The 19021-nt window shown below is 42.4% G+C and overlaps 3 protein-coding genes across 3 annotated transcripts; 1 reads left to right on the plus strand and 2 right to left on the minus strand.

The window, feature by feature from the left end:
* Positions 1-1972: 1972 nt before the first annotated feature.
* On the minus strand, positions 1973-2983 carry LOC137896096 (dynein regulatory complex subunit 4-like). The gene has a single exon (XM_068741624.1). It carries the CDS (start codon positions 2981-2983, stop codon positions 1973-1975), a length of 1011 nt encoding a protein of 336 aa, XP_068597725.1.
* A 1041-nt stretch (positions 2984-4024) lies between these two features.
* On the plus strand, positions 4025-7362 carry cuedc2 (CUE domain containing 2). Its single transcript, XM_068740911.1, has 8 exons — positions 4025-4102; positions 4190-4333; positions 4438-4499; positions 4680-4792; positions 5187-5354; positions 5441-5505; positions 5592-5652; positions 5745-7362. The coding sequence occupies exons 1-8, from the start codon at positions 4029-4031 to the stop codon at positions 5889-5891; spliced, it is 834 nt and encodes a 277-aa protein (XP_068597012.1). The 5' UTR covers positions 4025-4028; the 3' UTR covers positions 5892-7362.
* A 133-nt stretch (positions 7363-7495) lies between these two features.
* On the minus strand, positions 7496-14197 carry hif1an (hypoxia inducible factor 1 subunit alpha inhibitor). Its single transcript, XM_068740910.1, has 8 exons — positions 13887-14197; positions 11168-11418; positions 10601-10749; positions 10330-10475; positions 9990-10096; positions 9493-9556; positions 9302-9412; positions 7496-9031 (listed from the first exon to the last, which is right to left on the minus strand). The coding sequence occupies exons 1-8, from the start codon at positions 14064-14066 to the stop codon at positions 8978-8980; spliced, it is 1062 nt and encodes a 353-aa protein (XP_068597011.1). The 5' UTR covers positions 14067-14197; the 3' UTR covers positions 7496-8977.
* Positions 14198-19021: the final 4824 nt, after the last annotated feature.

The following is a 19021-nucleotide window of genomic DNA, read 5'->3' on the forward strand; positions in this document are numbered from 1 at the left end:
CAATAATGACCAAGTGAGAGTAAGCCGCATACGAAGGTGGGACGGCTTGCTTGGTAGCATGAGCTGGATATTTAATTACAGGAGCCAGCATGAGGGGAAAATGAACTGTAACTCACAGGAGCAAAAATGTGCCACGGCAGCTGGAGGGAAGAGTTTCTGCTATTCACACGTTAAACAGAAACTTGTTGCCAGGAGTTGGTTTCCGATGGCATATTGTGATCATTTGCGTATTTCCTGTCTTCCATTCTGGTTTTCTCCTTTCTCTCTCAGCAGTGGGCGTGGCAGAGCAGAGCAGGCACACCTGCGATCAATCTTTTAAGTTATTGCTCACCTGTGCTGCCGTCCTCCAGACGATCTTCTATTGTCTCCCGTGCCTGCATTAGTGTCTTTCTCGTGTGCTGCTTTGCCATGCCGTTCCGTTCTCTGCCAGTTTCAGCTTGTACTTGGTTGTTCTATCCCCATTGACTGTGTCTCCTGCGTTTTTGGACTGTTGTGTTTTTCCAGCCCGTTGTCTCGATCTGTCTTTGACTGTGATTTTTGGTTTTATTCTTATTGGATATTTCAGGCTGGCGTTCTTGAGTTTCTTTTGGCTGTGATTCTGACTGGACTTTCCAGCCCGACCATCCTCAGTACCCTTTTTTTGACTGAGTTTTTTCTTTTTTTTTAATCATTATTGAAGACCTTGAACTGACACTCTGTCTCCATCTCCGCATTCTGGGGTTCATCTGCTCTGCCAGGGCCTCTCGTGGCCGAACACTCGTTCTTGTGTAGTCCAATTTATTTTGCTTTGCTTGTATTTGAGTTTTTCCCCTAAATATGTACAGGCAATAGGATAATAACCAAATCTTACTTTGACTTTTTTTTCCACTTAAACTTCTCACATTTTGTTGTAGATGTTTCTGTTTCTCTAAATAAATTTAACTATGGTGTGTGTGTGTGTGTGTGTGTGTGTGTGTGTGTGTGTGTGTGTGTGTGTGTGTGTGTGTGTGTGTGTGTGTGTGTGTGTGTGTGTGTGTGTGTGTGTGTGTGTGTGTGTGTGTGTGTGTGTGTGTGTGTGTGTGTGTGTGTGTGTGTGTGTGTGTGTGTGTGTGTGTGTGTGTGTGTGTGTGTGTGTGTGTGTGTGTGTGTGTGTGTGTGTGTGTGTGTGTGTGTGTGTGTGTGTGTGTGTGTGTGTGTGTGTGTGTGTGTGTGTGTGTGTGTGTGTGTGTGTGTGTGTGTGTGTAACAGCTTAAAAACATTTCAACATCGACAGGTGGTGAGTGTTCCAACGGAGCTATTCTATTGTATTCATCTTAAAGTCCCATTTTATCAATTTTCTTATGTACAAAATATACAAAAGCATAAAATACAGGTGTGAAAAATAGAGAATTGTTTTTAATAAAATAGGAAATACAAAAATCATTGACCGCTGGCAACACTAGTGCTTGGCTGTGGGCCGTCAACATCATCAAATGCTTTCCAGAGAGAGAGAGAGAGCTGCTGATCTGACAGATGGGGCGTCAAACATCATCAAATACTTTTCGGAGAGAGAGAGAGAGAGAGAGATTGTGGTCGTAAAGTCGTACTGTACTTCGGAAACAAACAGACCTCAGAAACCCTTAATTTTGGTGGCCATTCTGTGAGGAGTTTGCAGTTCTCCCCGTGTCTGCGTGGGTTCTCTCCGGGTTCTCTGGCTTCATCCCTCCACCAAAAACATGCAGTTTTTGGTGGAGGGAACCTAAAAACTGCATGTTTTTGGTGGTGGGAGGACACTGGAGAACCCGGAGAGAACCCACGCAGACATGGGGAGAACATGTCTGCGATTTGCTCTTTTCAGTGGATAATATGGGTAATGTGAATATGGCTGGGAGGGGAGGGGAGGGGGGGGGGGGGGTTACATCAGCTGCGGCTTGTTGTGAGAGCCTTTACCCTCTCAAGATTTTCTGCAAGATCTTTCTCACTCGTTTCCAGCAGGAGGATCTCCGTTCAGGCTTTATCCCTTATTTTCTAAATTTTCTGCTTGGATTGTCTTCTGAAGCTCGTCTATTTCCAGCTGCACCTTGGCGTATCTCTCTTTCAGTGCCTCATAATCTGAATTCATATCGTTCAGCTTCTTTTTCAGAAACTTTTCAAAATCATCAATTTCAAATCCACAGTATCTTCTTATTTTCGCTTTTTCTAATTTTTCAATTTCCTTGTTGAGATCCAGGAGAATTGCAGTGAGTTTTTTGACTTCTTTTACCACAGAGTTCTTCCGATTTTCTCTCAGGTTCATCTCCATGACCATGTTTTTTTTTTTGATTGACTTATTCAATTTCACATTGTCCTGCAAATCTTTAGCAGATGCATCAAGCTCACGGGCAGCTTTTTCAAAGTCATCTGTCAGATCAGTAACTTTTTTATTCCAAAGAGCCTCATTATTCATGACCAACGTTTTCTGCATGCTTTCCAACTCTTGTGGCAGCAACTTGATATTTTCTTCATGCCTGGCTCTATTGTCTTTGAGCTCCTTCTCCCAGTACGTTTTAACCATTTCTTCATCAGGACTCTGCAACAGTTCGTGCTTTTCTCGAAGGTCTTCATTACTGTGATCCTGCATGTCTACCATGATGGACCTTCCATCCTGATGAAGCTTAGCCTCCAATTGCTTGTGCTCTTCATGTACGGCCTCAGTGGTGGCCAAACCTTTATCTTTCAACTCAGACACTGATGTCTGGTGTTCACACAGGGCGCTTCTCACCCTCTGTTTGAAGAGCATGATCTCTTTTTTGTGGCGGATCACTTCATTCTCTGATTCCTTATCAATTGCTCTCTGTTCAGCGTCTAATTTCGCCTCCTTTCTCTCTGTCACCTTGCGAGAGGAGTGGATTGTGTCCCTCTCCGCATGCAAGTCGTCTCTCTCTTTCTTCTCCCTATCAAGCTCCCCTTTAAGGTGCACAATGAGCTCTTCCAGTTGCTCGGTGGACATCTCATCCGATGAAAGGCCATTTGTCTGATTGGCCATCGCTTCCTTTAATGTTTAATGTAATTAAAATTATAGACCAAGACCTAATCACTTGCCAGCTATCAGGTGTTCCATTCAATATAAATGCAGCTATATTTATAGAGGGACTAAGAAGAAAGTACTACTTTAATGCCTTTGATCTTGAAGGGGGGGGGGCATGGTGGTGCAGCGGGTTGTGCTGTTGCCTCACAGCAAGAAGGCTACGGTTTGACCTACCGTTAATGGTTAACGGGATGGGATGCAGAGTGTGAGCGCTTGTTAGTTCCGATTTCCGCGTTTTACTCACGTCCCACGCTCCACACCAGTAGGCGGCAGGCAAGGCTGGCTACCAACCGTCAATAAAAGAGAAAAAGAAATTTGTTTTTGTTTTTTTAAGGTGGGTTCTCTCGCGAGAACTGGCGATACTGCGACCAAGTCGGTAAGACATAAAGTGTTGTATTGTTGGCTAGCAGTCGTTAGCTACATTAAAAAAAAAAAAACACGTCGCTAGTTCCAGTTTGCTCCGAGCCGGAAAGGTCAACCGAGTTAGAGGAGACGGTTAACGACAGAATTCACCTGAGCGGGTTTATGACAACGCGCCTGTGACGCAGCAGTTCAGCGTAGAATTGTACAATTGTTCGTAACTAACCGTCAGTGTTGTTGTGTTAGCCGCTAACGAACGTCAGCGTAGCTGCGATGCTAACTGGGCACAACAGACGGGTTTGTTATGATGCTGTTGTGCATGAGCGGTGCTCTATTGATTAACGACGGTGCTGACGGTGATTTTAGTTTATTAATTAATTAATTATTAGATTAAAAGAGTGTTATTGTTGCGTCCGGGCTAATTTGACTGCAGTTTTTAAAATGAAATCCCGGAGTCTAGCGACTGATCAGTGTGTGTGTGTGTGTGTGTGTGTGTGTGTGTGTGTGAAATGCTGTTGCTGCCATTGGCGTCCCACCGTAACTGTATATCACGGAATGCGTGGGAAGCTTGCTTCTGTGAGAAATGCTTTGGTAACGCATACATGGCTCTTTGATGTCCTCTTCTGCACAACAGGAGCACGAAATGGACCTCCACAAAATCATCCACGGTGCGCTGTACGAGTTCATTAAGGCGTACATTCCTGATGCAGATCTCAGGTAAAGGAACTCCTGGCTCTTTGGCATTCTCCAAAATGTATGTTCTTTCAGTTTCTCAGCATCTCCATTCTCACCGATCAACAACAGCACGCTGGATGATGTTCTTCTCTCGTACATTACTGGCGTCTTGGAGGATCTTGGCTCCCAACAGAGTGTTGATGAGAACTTTGACGCTGAGGTTTTTGCAGAGATGCTGGAAGCGTACATCCCTGGTTTTGCTGGAATTGATAGGTAAACAGTAATACCTTGTCTCTCTTTTGACTGTTCACAGGTGACAATGTATTACTCTGACATTTGCTAGCTTTACAAACCTTTTTCTTTTCTGTTTTTGGCAGTGTAAAAGTCTGTGAGATGATGTTCAACCTGGCTTCAAAACTAGCTTCTGCTCGGTCCATAGGTGGTGCTTTTATTTTACTTCTAATATGTACACAATTATTGCAGCGTCACTCTTTCCAATTGTTGTGGAAGGCGTCATCAAAACAAGATGTACTAACTAGGCTGTCAGTCGTTCTTGGTGACTTAACCTTTAAAATTAAAGCGGACCGATTCTAATTTGTATGTTTCTTTTTATCTGAAGAAGAAAACGTTGTGCCTAAGGAAAGGAGAGAAGAGAGTTCATTGAAACTTCCCACCATGCCCAATGAGCATCCACTAGGAAGCGGAACACGGGTGGAGGGTGCCACGGCCAAGGTTACCAGTTTAGCGCAAATTAACCAAATGATTTTATGAAGTACATTTTTGAAACCCTCATTGTATATTAGGTTTGTTGTCAAAATTAATGTTTATTATCATTTTGAAATAACCAAATTCGAAATTGCTTTGATAAAAATAATAATAATATGGGATCTCTAAACAATATCTTGTTTTTAAATGTGGTCTCTTAAGAGAGAATCTATTAATGGCGTAGAGTAATTCTGGTCCTGCACTCGTCAGTAAAAGCAACCGTCGTTGTAAAATTGGGTTTTTAATTTGATTATTGCACACATTTGATAAATATGAGATGTTGCCAGTACGCCTACCATACAGTGGGGCTTGAATAAAGCATCAGCCTCTATTGGAGACTGTATACTGTGCATTTGTCCAGCCACCAGTGGCTGAGTGCGATTCCCAGGGGCAACACCTGCTGGAGATGTTTCCCAAGTGCAGTTTGTCTGAGGCTCGCAGCGCTCTGTCCATAGCCAAAGGAGACATGCAGGAAGCTGTACGTCTCATCTTGGAGGGTGATGTCCAGCTCAGGCCCTCTCCTCTCAATGTGAGTATCTCCTGCAAGTAGGAGCACAGTCGCTCTGTTTGCTATCAGTCATTGCCAAAATTGTTCGTTATATCCTCTTACCTCAGGTAAACCACGGGAAAAGCATTTCCTCACTGGCGGACCATAAACTGAAAGAAAGCATTCTTGAGAAGTAAGTAAAATTGGTATTTTAATCCTGTTGAAAGCAGAACAGGTAATTTTTTTCCTTGTCTATTTGACTCCTTTTTTGTTTTGTAGGTACATGCTGGTTGACAATGAGGAAGATAACAAAACACACCGTCCTGTCACCCCAAAAGATGCAAGTCCCTCATTATTTACCATATTATACACAATATAGCCTCACCATGCCTGTGTCTGAGCCTCTAAAACCTACTCGTGTGCTCGTTACAGGCTCCGAAAAAGCTAGTGCGGTACCATGGCAACCAGGTGGTAACCACCAAAGGAGAGCGATATCAATTGGTAAAGAAAGACGAGACGGAGGACATGAAGAAGACTTATGTAAAGCTCAAGCCTGCACGGAAGTACAGGTTCCATTGATGATCAGCATAATCTCAAGAGCAGCTACTGACAATATTGTTTACAGTATTTTTTTTATTTATTAAGTCCATATACCGGTAGTCAGAATTTATTAGTGTTTACAAGATATTTTTGTGTTTGCAAGTGGCTTATTTTAAAACATCTTATGCCTTGGTTTAAACATTACAATATTTCATTTGTTTCACTTCCGCGAGGAGCTTTTGACGATCTTGTGATTATTTTGGTGAAGACGTTGTGATTCCTTTTAACAGCCCAAATGATCTACTTTGCCATTTCAACAGGTCCAATGTTGCACTGACATTATTGCATTTTTTTAACGTAGAACAAGTTGTACATTTTAAATATTTATCACATCTGTAAAAAGTTTGGGCGGTGCTGTGGAGCTTCTACTGGGCATCAACACTCCAAACGGGATTTTTTTGTACATATTAAATATTGATGCCAGTTTCTCTTTAAAATTATATTTTTACACCATGCATGAATAGCTAGTAAAAATAAAGTTGCGAAGCCTTTGGATTTGATCAGTTTTCGGTGCAAGAAGATTGTTTTCAAATCAGACTCTTGTCTGTTTAACTAAAAGTGACTTCACCCACTGGTTTGATCGTAGTCAAACCAGTGGTGTGTAACAGATTTCATAGTAGTTATGGTAAACCCACACCATTGTTCACGTAGAAACGATACATTTGTTTCTAAATTGCTACATTTTAATTCAAGAATCTGCCCTGCTGCACTCCTGAGGTGAAAGGGGAATGTTGAATGAAAATGCTAAATTTCACATGGAATTATTATTTTTATTGACATTTTATGTAATTTCACATTCAATTTAAAGATGACAAAAATAAATCATCTAAAATTGAGAAAAGCCAGCATGTTGCTACGAACTTCAGAGACCGTCAGCAGCCCCAATACTGTACAGCACAAATAAATGTAGTTTGACATTTTCTAGCACACCAAATTCAATTCACAAGGATTGCACAAACTGTTACAACACTGGAATTGTTGGAATACTGAGGTTTCCCCAAAAAATGTTAAGTGAAACATGCTGGATGTTTTTGAAATGATTCCAACAGCATTATCGGTATTTTTGTATGCATGTTTAGCTTTGCAGACTGATCTTGTATTTATTGGGAGGACTGGTGTGTGCTTTCTGGGTCTATTTATGCAATAAAGTAGTGGTCCTCCATTATAACTCCTTTACTTTCTTATTGTTTGCTTGTGATTATTAACTGTTAAAACTTATGTTTGGATTCTCATTTGCTAACTGTCATATAGTAGACTTTATTGATCGGGTTTTCTTTAACTTGTGTATACTGTGGTTTATCACGCTGATCGTTTGTTAGCCCTTTAGCAGGCACACGGGACAATTATATGCAGTTGCTTTTGTGCGTTTGAATAATCCAGCTTTCCTGAGTGTAGCTGTAAAACAAACGAGTGCTCAAAGGATGTGTTGTTACAGATTTGTCATTATCAGCGGCAGTTCATGTCTTAACTGTGTGACAAAAGTCACAACTGACTTAACCATTGACGCACAATTTATGGTAAATAAACACCAATTTTTGTAAGTCATCCACATTGTATGCTTTGAATAATTCACACATTGTAAATTTAAATGCATCACATTTTATTCACCGTCACAACCAGAGTGAAAACAAACAGAAGATGTAAAGAACCTCAAGTACTCGACCCTTCAGTACCATGCCATTGTTGAGCAAGGCACATGCCGTAAACGGAAGCAAGTCTGAGTGTTGACGGCCAATAAAAGCTCATCTCTTAGCAAAGCATCGACGTTCCTTTGCTCCGCAGTCCATCGGAAACCCGCAGATTATCAGAGTCAAGTTCCGTGGAGATGGAGATGTGTACCCGTGTGATAGTTTGGATGTTGGTTTGGCACGTTTTACAGCAATTACAAGCATAAACTTTAAAAGACGTAAGAACACGGATGCATTTATGCAAGAGAGTAAAGCCACTTCAGAGGTTAGCCCTGCAAAAGCCACAAGAGCATATCTCCAGCTCTAACTTGACTTTTGTGCACATTGCATTGTAATTTCAGCACACACGCACACACACACTACCTTTAATACAAAATGTTGAGTATCTGTATTGTAAATAATACATGAACCAAGCTTACCATGCAGCTGCAAATTTGACCACTAGATGGTACCTCATATCACACCGCAATCTGAAACAAGCTTCTTCCCAGCGAGTCTTGTGAGTTCAGTTGATGAATAACATGAAAAACATGAGAAATCAATGAAGCAATTTATAGTTTCAAGCAGCACATTCCAAGAATACACTGTAATTACTCTTAGAAGTTTACCCAGAAAGAGTAACTCACTGTATTGTTTTTATCTAGGACTGCAGCAAGTCATTTTTTTAGTGGTATCCAGAATAACACATCCAATCAAGTCTTCAAAATATAAACCAAGCAAGAATATAAATAAAACACAAAGCAATCGATCACGTAAAATATTTCACCCAGTCATGTATTCCTTCAGGTACACATTATAGATCATATTTCATCAGTTCCTCGCTGTACTTGTGAATTTAATTACCTTGCCTATGCTATTCTCTAAACTACGCCGATCACTATCCAAGACCACATATGTAAGCATAGGGATTATGTATTAGATCAATAAATATTATGTTTATCAAACATTTGCAAGATCAGTCATCTTCATTGGTATGAACTAAAACCCGTTTTAAAGCTGCTGTGGTGAGGATGGAGCTGATATGAAGGCCCTTCCCTGTTTAGTGCTCAACCCCACATCTCTCATTATACAGATAATAATAAAAAGTCTTGTAATGAACTGACGTACCGGGATCCAATCTCTGCTGACTGGATAAGTAAACGCAACAAGAACACAGAGTAGCTTGAATTATGACACCGGTTCAAAAGCACTTTGAGCCTTGAGTCACGTTAGGTCGCCTCTTCAAAGAGGAGGTGAATTCCAATGCTGCGTTTCCTGTCGTCGCATTTGCAATGACTACGGCACACAAACGAAGCAGCGTGGCTTCAAGACGGCCACTTATTGCCATGCAGTAATGCGCCACTTCAAAGTCTGGTAGATGGTCGGAGGGGCGGGGCTCTAACTCTCCTGGTCGTATCGACCCTTGAGCATCGTTTTTAGCAAAGGTCCAACCTGCACACAAAACAAAAGAATTTTTGGGTTAGGACGAGCTACTTTAGATCGTGCAAGTCTTATATTCGTGTACTCGCTGTCCCAGAATGCTCGTGTCTTTTATTCTATTAAATCATGTAAACCATAAATATTCACAGTAATTGGGTTGCTGGAAGGCTGAGTATTCCCAAGGCATTTAAATCAAGGACCGGCTGACCTAAAAATGGATCTGGGTTTGGTGTCCTAGAAACAGACCGATGGCAAAGATGACATGGAAGTCAGTGGTTTCACCTCACGAGGGTCTCCGAGTGCTTCTCCCAGCATCTTCTCAATGTTTCTCATGATGGCCACCTTCTGATGAGCTCTCAGGGGGTACTCTATCCTCTTGGGCGTAGGCGCACCCTGAAGGAATGAGCGGAGAAGGAGCGAGGTAAAAAACAACGTAAATGTCAGTTGTTTTTAACGAGTCAGTTGTGACTTACTTTGTACCAGAAGTTTACGGTGATCGTCACGCCACCGCCCAGCAGTGATTCAATGTGATGCCACCTGAAGGAGGAAGAGAAAGTAACCAAGATTTTCCATGATATAATCAATCGTATAATAATCAATTCACCTAATTTGCATGTTTTTGAAGGCGGGAGGAAACCGGAGAACCCGGAGAGAACCCACACAGACACGGAGAGAACATTCCGCACAGATAGGATTCGAACCCGGTACCTTCTCGCTGTGAGACGACAGCGCTAACCACTACGTCACTGTGATTAACAGTAAATTCTCAATAAAAAAAAAAAAATTTGATTAAATAACTTTCAAACATCACTTTGAGCCACTAAATAACGTCTTTCTGAAATGAAGCAAGCGCTGCTGTGCACAAGTCGCCCCACACATCCAAGTCATTCAGTGACCTGATTGAATACTTATTAGTACTATTCTAGCACAGACAACTTCTATTGAAAGGCCATGCAAACGTGCGTCTCACCAATACATGGGTATGTAGAGCACATCTCCGGGGCCCACGACGACCTCGTAGCCAACAACATTTTTAAAGTCGGGAAACTTCTTACAATCAGGATGATCAAAATCAACCTAAAGGAGAAGAAGATAATACTTCATTGGTGGTAAAAGACAATTCATTCCCTCCCACCCATCTGGTATTTCATTTTGATTTTTTTATTTAACAATAAATATCCTTGTATCAAGTCATTTATACACAATCGCATCATTAAAAAAGTTAATTTACTTTTTGTAACCACCAGAAACCTCCGACATAATAAGCCATTACTAAACTCTGGAGGGATTTCTGCACACACGCAGCTTACTTGGCTCTGTCTGTCACATGGATGATGCACAGGGTACGGATAGAGGCATTCAAACTGGTCTGGGGGGAAGAGTATACACCTCTTATGGCCTTTGATCTGTGCAAAAAAGTTCTGCTGCTCGTCGTAATGTGCCGGTGTAACATTACCTATGATGAGAGAGTATAAAAAGAAAGCGCCATGTAAAAAAAAAAACCTTACGGGCAAAGTCCAACGAGGAGTGGTGATACGGAAAGACGCCGTGAAGCAGCGTTCCTGCGCTTAGATTTCCTACCCGCCATGCCTATGAGCAGAAGGTTAGATGTCAGCTGTCCCCAGTTTCTCTGGGCTTGCTGCTGGTTGATCCAGTTCCAGTTGAAGCCAAGGAAGTCCAGGACAATCTTCTTCCCGACTGTGTCATTCAAGGTCTGCTGCAGATACACTCTTGAAAAGCATTAAAAATACATATATTCAGAACTTTTGTCTAGTTTTCAAACATACTTTGAACGTGCCTGCAGGATATGAGTCTGTCTATCAGCTGTTGAACTTCAGCAGAAAACATCTCATTTCAAGCAATGAAGAGCAAAAAGAGGAAGGTGGATGGTGGATAAATCCAAATATCGGGGGGGGGGGGGGGGGGATGTGTAGCATCAGTGATTCATTCAGAAAGTTCACATTAAAGGACTTGTATGTGCAGCATCGGATCAAGTCAGCACACAATGTCCAGTTTAAATGGTTGTATTGTACTTCATGAGGAAAGCCTCATTGCACCCCTGCAGCTCAATCACACCTTGTTCAGCCCCCCCCCCCCCCGCCCAAGCTTGAGCACAACTGATGAATTAGTTTAAAGTCGGACACTTACCTCTCCTCTCCTCCCATTTCCTCTGTTCTATGCATTGTATCCACAAATTCAGAGAATTTCATTTCCATTCGTTGTGACTTTGGGGTAAAGTTCTCATAATTATCCATTTTCTTCTCATCGTAGTAGAGAAACTTGTGGTTTTCTGCCGTGTAAACAGAGAAGTCTCCATTTCCGATGTTCTCCTGGAGGTATGCGATGTCCCATTTGAGAGCTGGATACACAAGGTTTGTGTCTGTTAAAACAACTGGTTCCTGGAAACACACAGATTGTACTTTAACACGAGCTGATTGCAAATACACAGTATAATGTAAATATACTGCACTTGTATAGCAAAATCTACAACTTCACTGTGCAAAGCCTCACGTTCACCCACTCACACCCCAGTGGGTGAACAAGGTGACCCTTATTGCACTTTTCACGGCCTTCCTAGATTTATAGTAGTTACATTAAAAAGCAATTGAAAGTTTTTCAATTCTACATTTTCAACTAACGTTCCCAGAAAAGCTTTAACACAATTTAAACTCCATTACAAAGTACAAGACTTCTCAGAGAAATACTTTCAGTTGCTGCAGGTCTGTCATTATCCCAAAAGCACTTCAAAGAGGCGTCTGGTGTAAATATTCGAACAGTCATTGAACGCATCCCTTTTGGTGGCATGTCATTGGTTTACTGAGCTCCGAGGGCTACGTGACGAACTGAACGTAGACCGCGGAGCGCGCGCCCGCGGCGCGTCTCCCGCTGCTCCCCCCGTCCTCCGTATAAAACATGCAGGTTAGAGAGAAGCCCAAATACTGTAGGAAAGCCCCGGAGACTGGCGGTGCGAGAGGACAATCTCCCTCTATGTCCCCCCCTCGTAGTTTGTTTGCGTCACGCGTTGTAAAACTAGCTTTGTATCGTTTTAAATGATCAATGAATCTGTCGTGAAAGGAGCTGCTGAAAGAAACCCTGCAGGGTTTTTTTTATCTGTCTAATTTTTTGATTTATTCGCAGTTAACGTGATTCAGCCAAATATACAGACAATACTGTAGAAAATAAAAATACAATCTTAGGCATCGCCTTTCTTTTATTTTCTTGTTTGTTATTGGCCCTCTTGGATCGAGAGACATCTCAAATGCAAGGCCTGGTGCACACATGTTCCCTAAAGGGAAAACCAAACACCGAAGCATTCACTGATTCATCCGACCAATCATGGAGTTGTTGAAAATGGCCTCTTATTTAAATTAACACATGGTAGGAGTATATATTAATGAAAGCTAACAAAGTTAGACAGTGAATATAAACGATTCCCATGTCCTTCAAACCGTATTTAAACGTAGCCGAGCTCAGATGTGGTGTTCGGGTTGGTTCAATAAGATTATTCTGCCATTCTTCTAAATCATTTCTTAAGAGAAGACAAATGAAGGTTGGAGTTTAATAGCAACATGCAAATAGGGAAAGTCCCCGGGAATGGGTACAAGAACCATAGGTGGGCGAGTAGACAACAGAACCAGACCCCAGAACCCTCCAAATTAGGACAGCCACACCACGAGGGAAAGAAAACAGCACCCCCCCCCCCCCTCCCCTAAACAGCTGCCTCAAGCCAGACCACTGCTTGCACTAAAAACATGCAACTTAGGTCCAGGTCATTATTGCAAAAGAGAATGAATTAATTCTCAATTAACTTATCTGGTTAAATAAAAAGTTAAATACATTTTTTTTTAAACTACTGCATCTTAATTGTGTATAGAAATTACAAAAGGTATAATGGAATTAAGGTCGAGGTTGTTAAAATCAATGTCTGTCACCCGAGCGCCCCGGCAAAGCCGTAGAACTGGACACGCACGTGAGGTTTCAGGCGCATACGAGCACAACAACACATTCTGGGAGATTTTAAACAAAGCAAACTAAAAAAAAAAGGTTATTCCATTGCACAGAAAACGCTCGATGCAAAAATCAGTGATGAGTTACGCAGGCTACGCCTGCACCGGTTCCAGGTCTAGCAGGCTCGGCTCAACATCAGCGGCCGGAAGGGGTCCAGGCTCGGGCCCTAAACGCGAGTGGACGCCGTTCTTGCCTCTGTATTTAACAGGTGATCGACGTAAACCACGCTCCTCGCCTGCTTGATGGCTGCAACCACAACCGTCTGGGCAAAAAGCAGCCCTCGCTGGGCCTGGACCACGAGCCCTGCAGCCGGATTGAGGAGTTCCTCTCCGACAGACCTCATCTCCACCAACATCATCCTCAACACAGACCCCCCCTGATAAACCAAATGTAGCCGTGTAGAAATGTGCAATGACAAAAACGATTCTTTGCTATTCTATTCTACATCACAAGGACTGGTTTACGTTACAGGACTGGACCAAGCAAGAATTTTGTGTGTTTTTATTTTTTTTATTATGTTAATTGAGATTCTTGTTTTTTTTTTTTTTACTTGGAACTTTCTTGAACAGATCAGTAAATATACTGATAAATTATGATACTCACTTTTGGGATTTAATTTAATGTCAATTAAGCAGATTTATTGGGTCAAATCCTGAAGCTGAAAATGGGACATTTCGTTATAAAGAAAACTCAGCAAAGTTCTTAAACTCGTCCATCATTCCTTATTCTGTCAGCATCAACACACCGAGAGCTCATCATGAACTCATCATTCGTTCTTGGACAAAATATCACAACGAGGTTTACTTGCGAAGCTCTGAGAACAAGCTGTGCTAAAAGTTCACGCAAGCTAAGCATTTACCTCGTTGTTAATTAGCATGTCTGCTCTCGGGTCCGCGTAAGACAGCCTGGGAATGGGCTTAGTTGGAAAAGAATATTTCCGGAGCTGAGACTCATCCCAGCCTCCGTTCGTGACGCCGGTAAAACCCGCGCAGCCTTCACTCTCCAGCGGGTCGGCGCCGACGACGCTCGTCGCTGCCATGATCGTCGTCAAGAACCGTCCTCCTCCAAATTAAATGAATTGTCCTTCCGGATTCTGTTCGGCAGCGCTCCGGAATCAACAGAAGGAATAATCACGGCAGGAGAACCTGCGCGGCTCGACCGACTCCAGCGCCGATCCGTGCAACTGTTGTTTACACATCGCGTCGCCGCCGATAAAAACACACGACGCACGCCATTATCAGTCAGGAAACGCTTCAGCGCCGTGTGCAAGCAGAGAGCTCGACAGCGACACCTAGCGCACCGGATGAGGAAATGCTTCACAGCGCTGTGCGCAAGCAGAGAGCTCGACAGCGACACCTAGCGCACCGGATGAGGAAATGCTTCCCAGCGCTGTGGGCAAGCAAAGAGCTCGACAGCGACATCTAGCACATCGGATGAGGAAACGCTTATTGTAATGACTAACCTTTACCGCTAGGAGGACGCATTGCTCTACAAACTATTTAGATTAAAGTTGCTCGCGTAAATCTTGGCCTTCGTTTCAATTATCGTAAATATAATACAGAATAATAGTAATGTGGACGTTATTTTTACTTTATCTTTATTTACACTTACTGCACCTTGTTTCACAGGGGAAGTGTTTCCAGTTACATTTTGCTTTAACATACTTGTTTAACAGATATGCCAAGTTATGCGTTTATATACTATATTATACTAGTATTTAATTTAATAAAATTTAATTTAATTTGATACTTCTCTAAAGTCGATGAGAGCGCATGAGAGAGAGAGTATTTATAGATTTCTGTAAATGTCTGTGTACTGCACTAGTATTACTACATCTCTACCAGTAGTCTGAACAATACACTGTATATTAAGAAGCAATAATACATAATATGACTGTATTATTGCAGAATCTGCATGATACAGGACAAAGTGGTAGTAGTCCACGCTCCCTTATTCTCTGTCTGTGAGAGACACAGTAGCACCAGAGTAAATGAACACTTTTGAAATGCTGAGCCAATATTTGCCTGTGGTACAATATGGTCAGTTCATTATGAAATAAAGCAAAGCACACTGTACCTTGCTCAGTGGGTCAGTTTAGCAGACGGAGCCCTGCTCTGGTCAATTTCAGACTGATGTTGAAGTAGATGGAGTAGATCCACTTTGACCATTGGTATTCTCTGTCTTAATAGGGTCAGAACCAGTGTCGGAGACGGTGTGGCACTGGAGCAAAATGAGATTTGGATGGCCCCTGAAATGTACCTGTCTTGTTACATGGCTTTATTTTATTTATTTATTTATTTTTGGGGGGGTGGCATTGTTCCAATTATACATTTTTTTAGTTGATTTACTAAAATGCATTGCATAGATTACATTTAATGATTTAAGTAGTAAAGAAAGGGTTCACATGGAATCTTTCCCCACCCCAATTCATAGACTATGAAGATAACCGTGCCAGTGTGTGGGTAACGCCACCCCCACTAGCTTTGTTAGGCTCTAACTAGTCAAAACGAAGGTTCAATCTCAATCGTCTTACAAATGAGATGGGATTTTGGATGTTTAACCATAATGCATGTCTCGACTGAACCTTTGCGTGTCATTTGGTCACCCTATGTATGTGCTACTAGTCGAGCCGCAACTTCTCTGTGCTCACGTTCTTCAGCATTCTGCTCTAAACTGATCTCATTCAAACTGCTGTTTCTGTTCTAATAGCATAACTGTTTTAAAATATTTTTTTCTATTAAATAGTTAATGAAAAAAGGTGCCTAATATAATTTGTTTCCTGTTCAACCCAAAGAATCCAATAAACATTCAATGTGGTTGAAAAGGCTAAACTTGCTAAACGTGTACTTAAAGGTCTATTTATAACTCGATTTTCTATTTATTGCTTGTTTTGTGCAAAATCTGTTGCATCTTCTGCATTTTCCTTTGAATCATGCTTCGTCAGCAGGGACCTAGTCCTAAGCCCTGGTGGCTTCCCGTGCTCGCCGTTTCCTGTGGAGCTCAGTGAGCTGATCTGAGCTGATCTGGCTGTTGCTCCTCTTTCTTTGCAGATGCCCTCAGCTGCCCCCGCTGGCCACCCCGATGAGCCCTCAAGGAGCCTGCATCTCAGCCCCGCCAATACCGACATACCCCGATACGGCCGTGCTCCTTCTATGTTGAGCTTCACTCAAAACGAAGACTCTTCATGTGTGATGATTACAATTAAACACTTTCCTAATTAGTCTCTCTCTCTCTCTTTGGGGAATGTAGTAAATACTAACAAATCAACATAATAACACAACATTGCTCAGCAGCACAGATTTCAGTGCTTAAAGCTTAAAACACTCAAAGGGCACAAGCGTCCCACTCCTCTGTAGTCATGTGTGTTGGCTTTCTCTCGCATTCACACTGACACTCGCCCCTAAAGGTGTGGTAGGTCTGGAACCCCTAAGCCATAAATCCTATTAGTCAAGGATTCTCTGAAGCATTACAAGTCATTTTCACATATTTCATTGATTGCATTCATCCTCACTATATATATCTTTTTTCTGTCTATTTTATTCCTATTTCAGAGTGTTATTTTGTACAGTCACGGAAATATTGCATAAAAACCTTTTTGATATAATTTCGTCTGTATTTTCCAGTGTTTTCTACACAAGTAAAAATTGACTGTGAGAAAGTCTCTGGAAAGAAAAAAAAAAAACTCCTCTCTTCCTCTGTGGTGTCACGTCTCTCTCCGCCACCTCGGGCTTATACGTTATGGCAAATAAAATGTGACAGGACCAGCGTGTGAGACGGAAGTTCAGCCCCCCCAGTCGAAGGTCGTGTCACTCTCTGGGTCGGGGGAAATGGTTTAGTCTGAGTCACAATCGACGTTATGTGCCTTTTCACACACGGCTATATTTGTGAGATGTTCGTCTCTATTTCCTGTCGTTCGGGTTTCTGCTTCAGCTCCGTGAAGTTCTGAACATGAGATCACAGAGGAGCAGAGTCAACGCTAGCAGCTGCGATTCTGCGCAAACGAAAGCATCCTTTAACTCCTTTCCTCGCTCCTTGTTGAACCAACAGCCCGTAGCGGCTGGCAAAACTCACAATAGATGCTATTCTGTGCACCAAGATCTGTGGTTGTGTTAAATTCAACCCAAGATTAATTATAACCTTGAATCACATTGAAAATGCTGCGAATGAACATTTTGATGTGCTCCAGTTGTACGCGTTATCACAAAAAATGCCATGATTCCTCCAGAGCTGCAGGGGGAAAGCCTGGTATGCCGGGGCTTTTGTTGGCGAGAGGTTTTTTTTTTTTTATTGCATGCCAGACAGAGCAACCCAGACAGCCTGCAGGGGTCATCAGAGGAGGGAGGAGTTTTGATTATGATCATTATTTGGTAAATAAGATGTCAACAAGGTGTTTCCTTGACACTTTATTGAGTAAAAGGACAAAGGTGCAGGAATGAACGCCCCCCTACTCAATGGGACCTCTAATCTCCTCTTTCATGACCCATCTCGTCTGAAGGGTTTCGGATTCGGCCGCCATGTCCTAGTCTGCCCGGGCCTGGCACTTCTTACTTGCAGGTGGAGTGAGTATCTTGGCAAGCATGTGTTTATAAAACCCACTTGTTTGGGCACAATACTTGAACTAACTTCTTTTGAGAGAACAGTGTGAATCTGTGCAAAGCCTTTTCCCAAAGTCCTTTAGAAGGCGACGGCCCATTCAGGGCAGAGAAGAAGGGATTACCTTCCTCGACAGTGGTGCATTTCCGAAAGAGCTGATTAGCTCTGCATTCATTGTTAAAAGGAGCAAAGGAAGGCCCCTAGAGCAGTGAAAGGATCCAAATAGGTGGGCCCAGAAATAAAACAGCCGCAGGAAGCCCTGCACAGGCACACCAAAGTTTTCCCAACATTTCTTTCCCCCCCAATCCTAAGGAGGTGCGGCGTGAAAAAGAAGATTAGCATACAAAATTAGAGGCGGAATGATTTTTAAGGGCAACTTGCCTCATGCCCTCCAGCCCCCACGGCCCGACTCTGTTTGGACAAAGTTAATTAAACTAGTATTAAACAGTAAAGAAACTTCCAAGCACTTGGGAGTTGGTTGGGGGGGGGGGGTTCTTTGAGGATTACCAAGAAGCTCGAAGATATTGGTTGAAGTGAAAATGAGAAAGGCGTGACGGAACAAAGAGTTCGCTGGGAAGTTTTCTATTCTTTTTTTGGTTTGCCCCGTAGTATCCTAACTCCAGCCCGAGGAATGTGAGGAATGGGGCTGCGTTTGCTGCAAGCTGCCAGGTATCACCGTCTCAGAGCGCACAAAGAGCCAACACGTATGAACGATACACCAGTGTGAAGGATTTATTATGCTTTCATTACATTTTAAGAGAAGGCAATCCAAAAAAAAAAAACAGCAACTAACAACAAAGCAAATCTAATGCAGTGCAATAAATTAACAATGTACAATACAAAGTGCTTCATTTTATACACATTTAAATACAGCAGGAGGGAAAGGCAGATAACAGGGGAGCACTGCGTCCCCAAAATGTCTCAAAATAAATGTCATCTTGGCAGCTACAGTTGAGATAGATGCAAAGATTGGGCCCGACGCCCTGATGCGTTCATGGAAACATGAAACAATAGTTAATAGAACATTGTGACACTGGCCGTTTATTCTGCCATTCGTGAAAAGCCGGATCACACGCTCCTCGTATGTGAGTGAGTTTTTGCGTATGTATGAAAATAAATATTTAACCTTGTGGCGACCGCTGAAATTGGAGACATTTTCTAAAGAGTAAAAAAATATATCTTAAATACATTTGTTCCAAAGATTCACAACGCTGTAAAAACGTCCCCTAGTCATCATCTGTTTCCTCGTAGCACTGTCTGTACCCTTAAATACAAAACTGAAGATGCAGATGATCTGAAGTTCTCTCACACAACAACACACGACTATCTCAAGATGCAAGGAGTTTGGGTGTTAATAGGAGCTGCAGTGGTGCAAATATGAAGCGATGATGAAGAAGACGC

This window comes from Brachionichthys hirsutus, chromosome 7, assembly GCF_040956055.1.
Source record: "Brachionichthys hirsutus isolate HB-005 chromosome 7, CSIRO-AGI_Bhir_v1, whole genome shotgun sequence".
In the NCBI taxonomy this organism is placed as follows: Eukaryota; Metazoa; Chordata; class Actinopteri; order Lophiiformes; family Brachionichthyidae; genus Brachionichthys; species Brachionichthys hirsutus.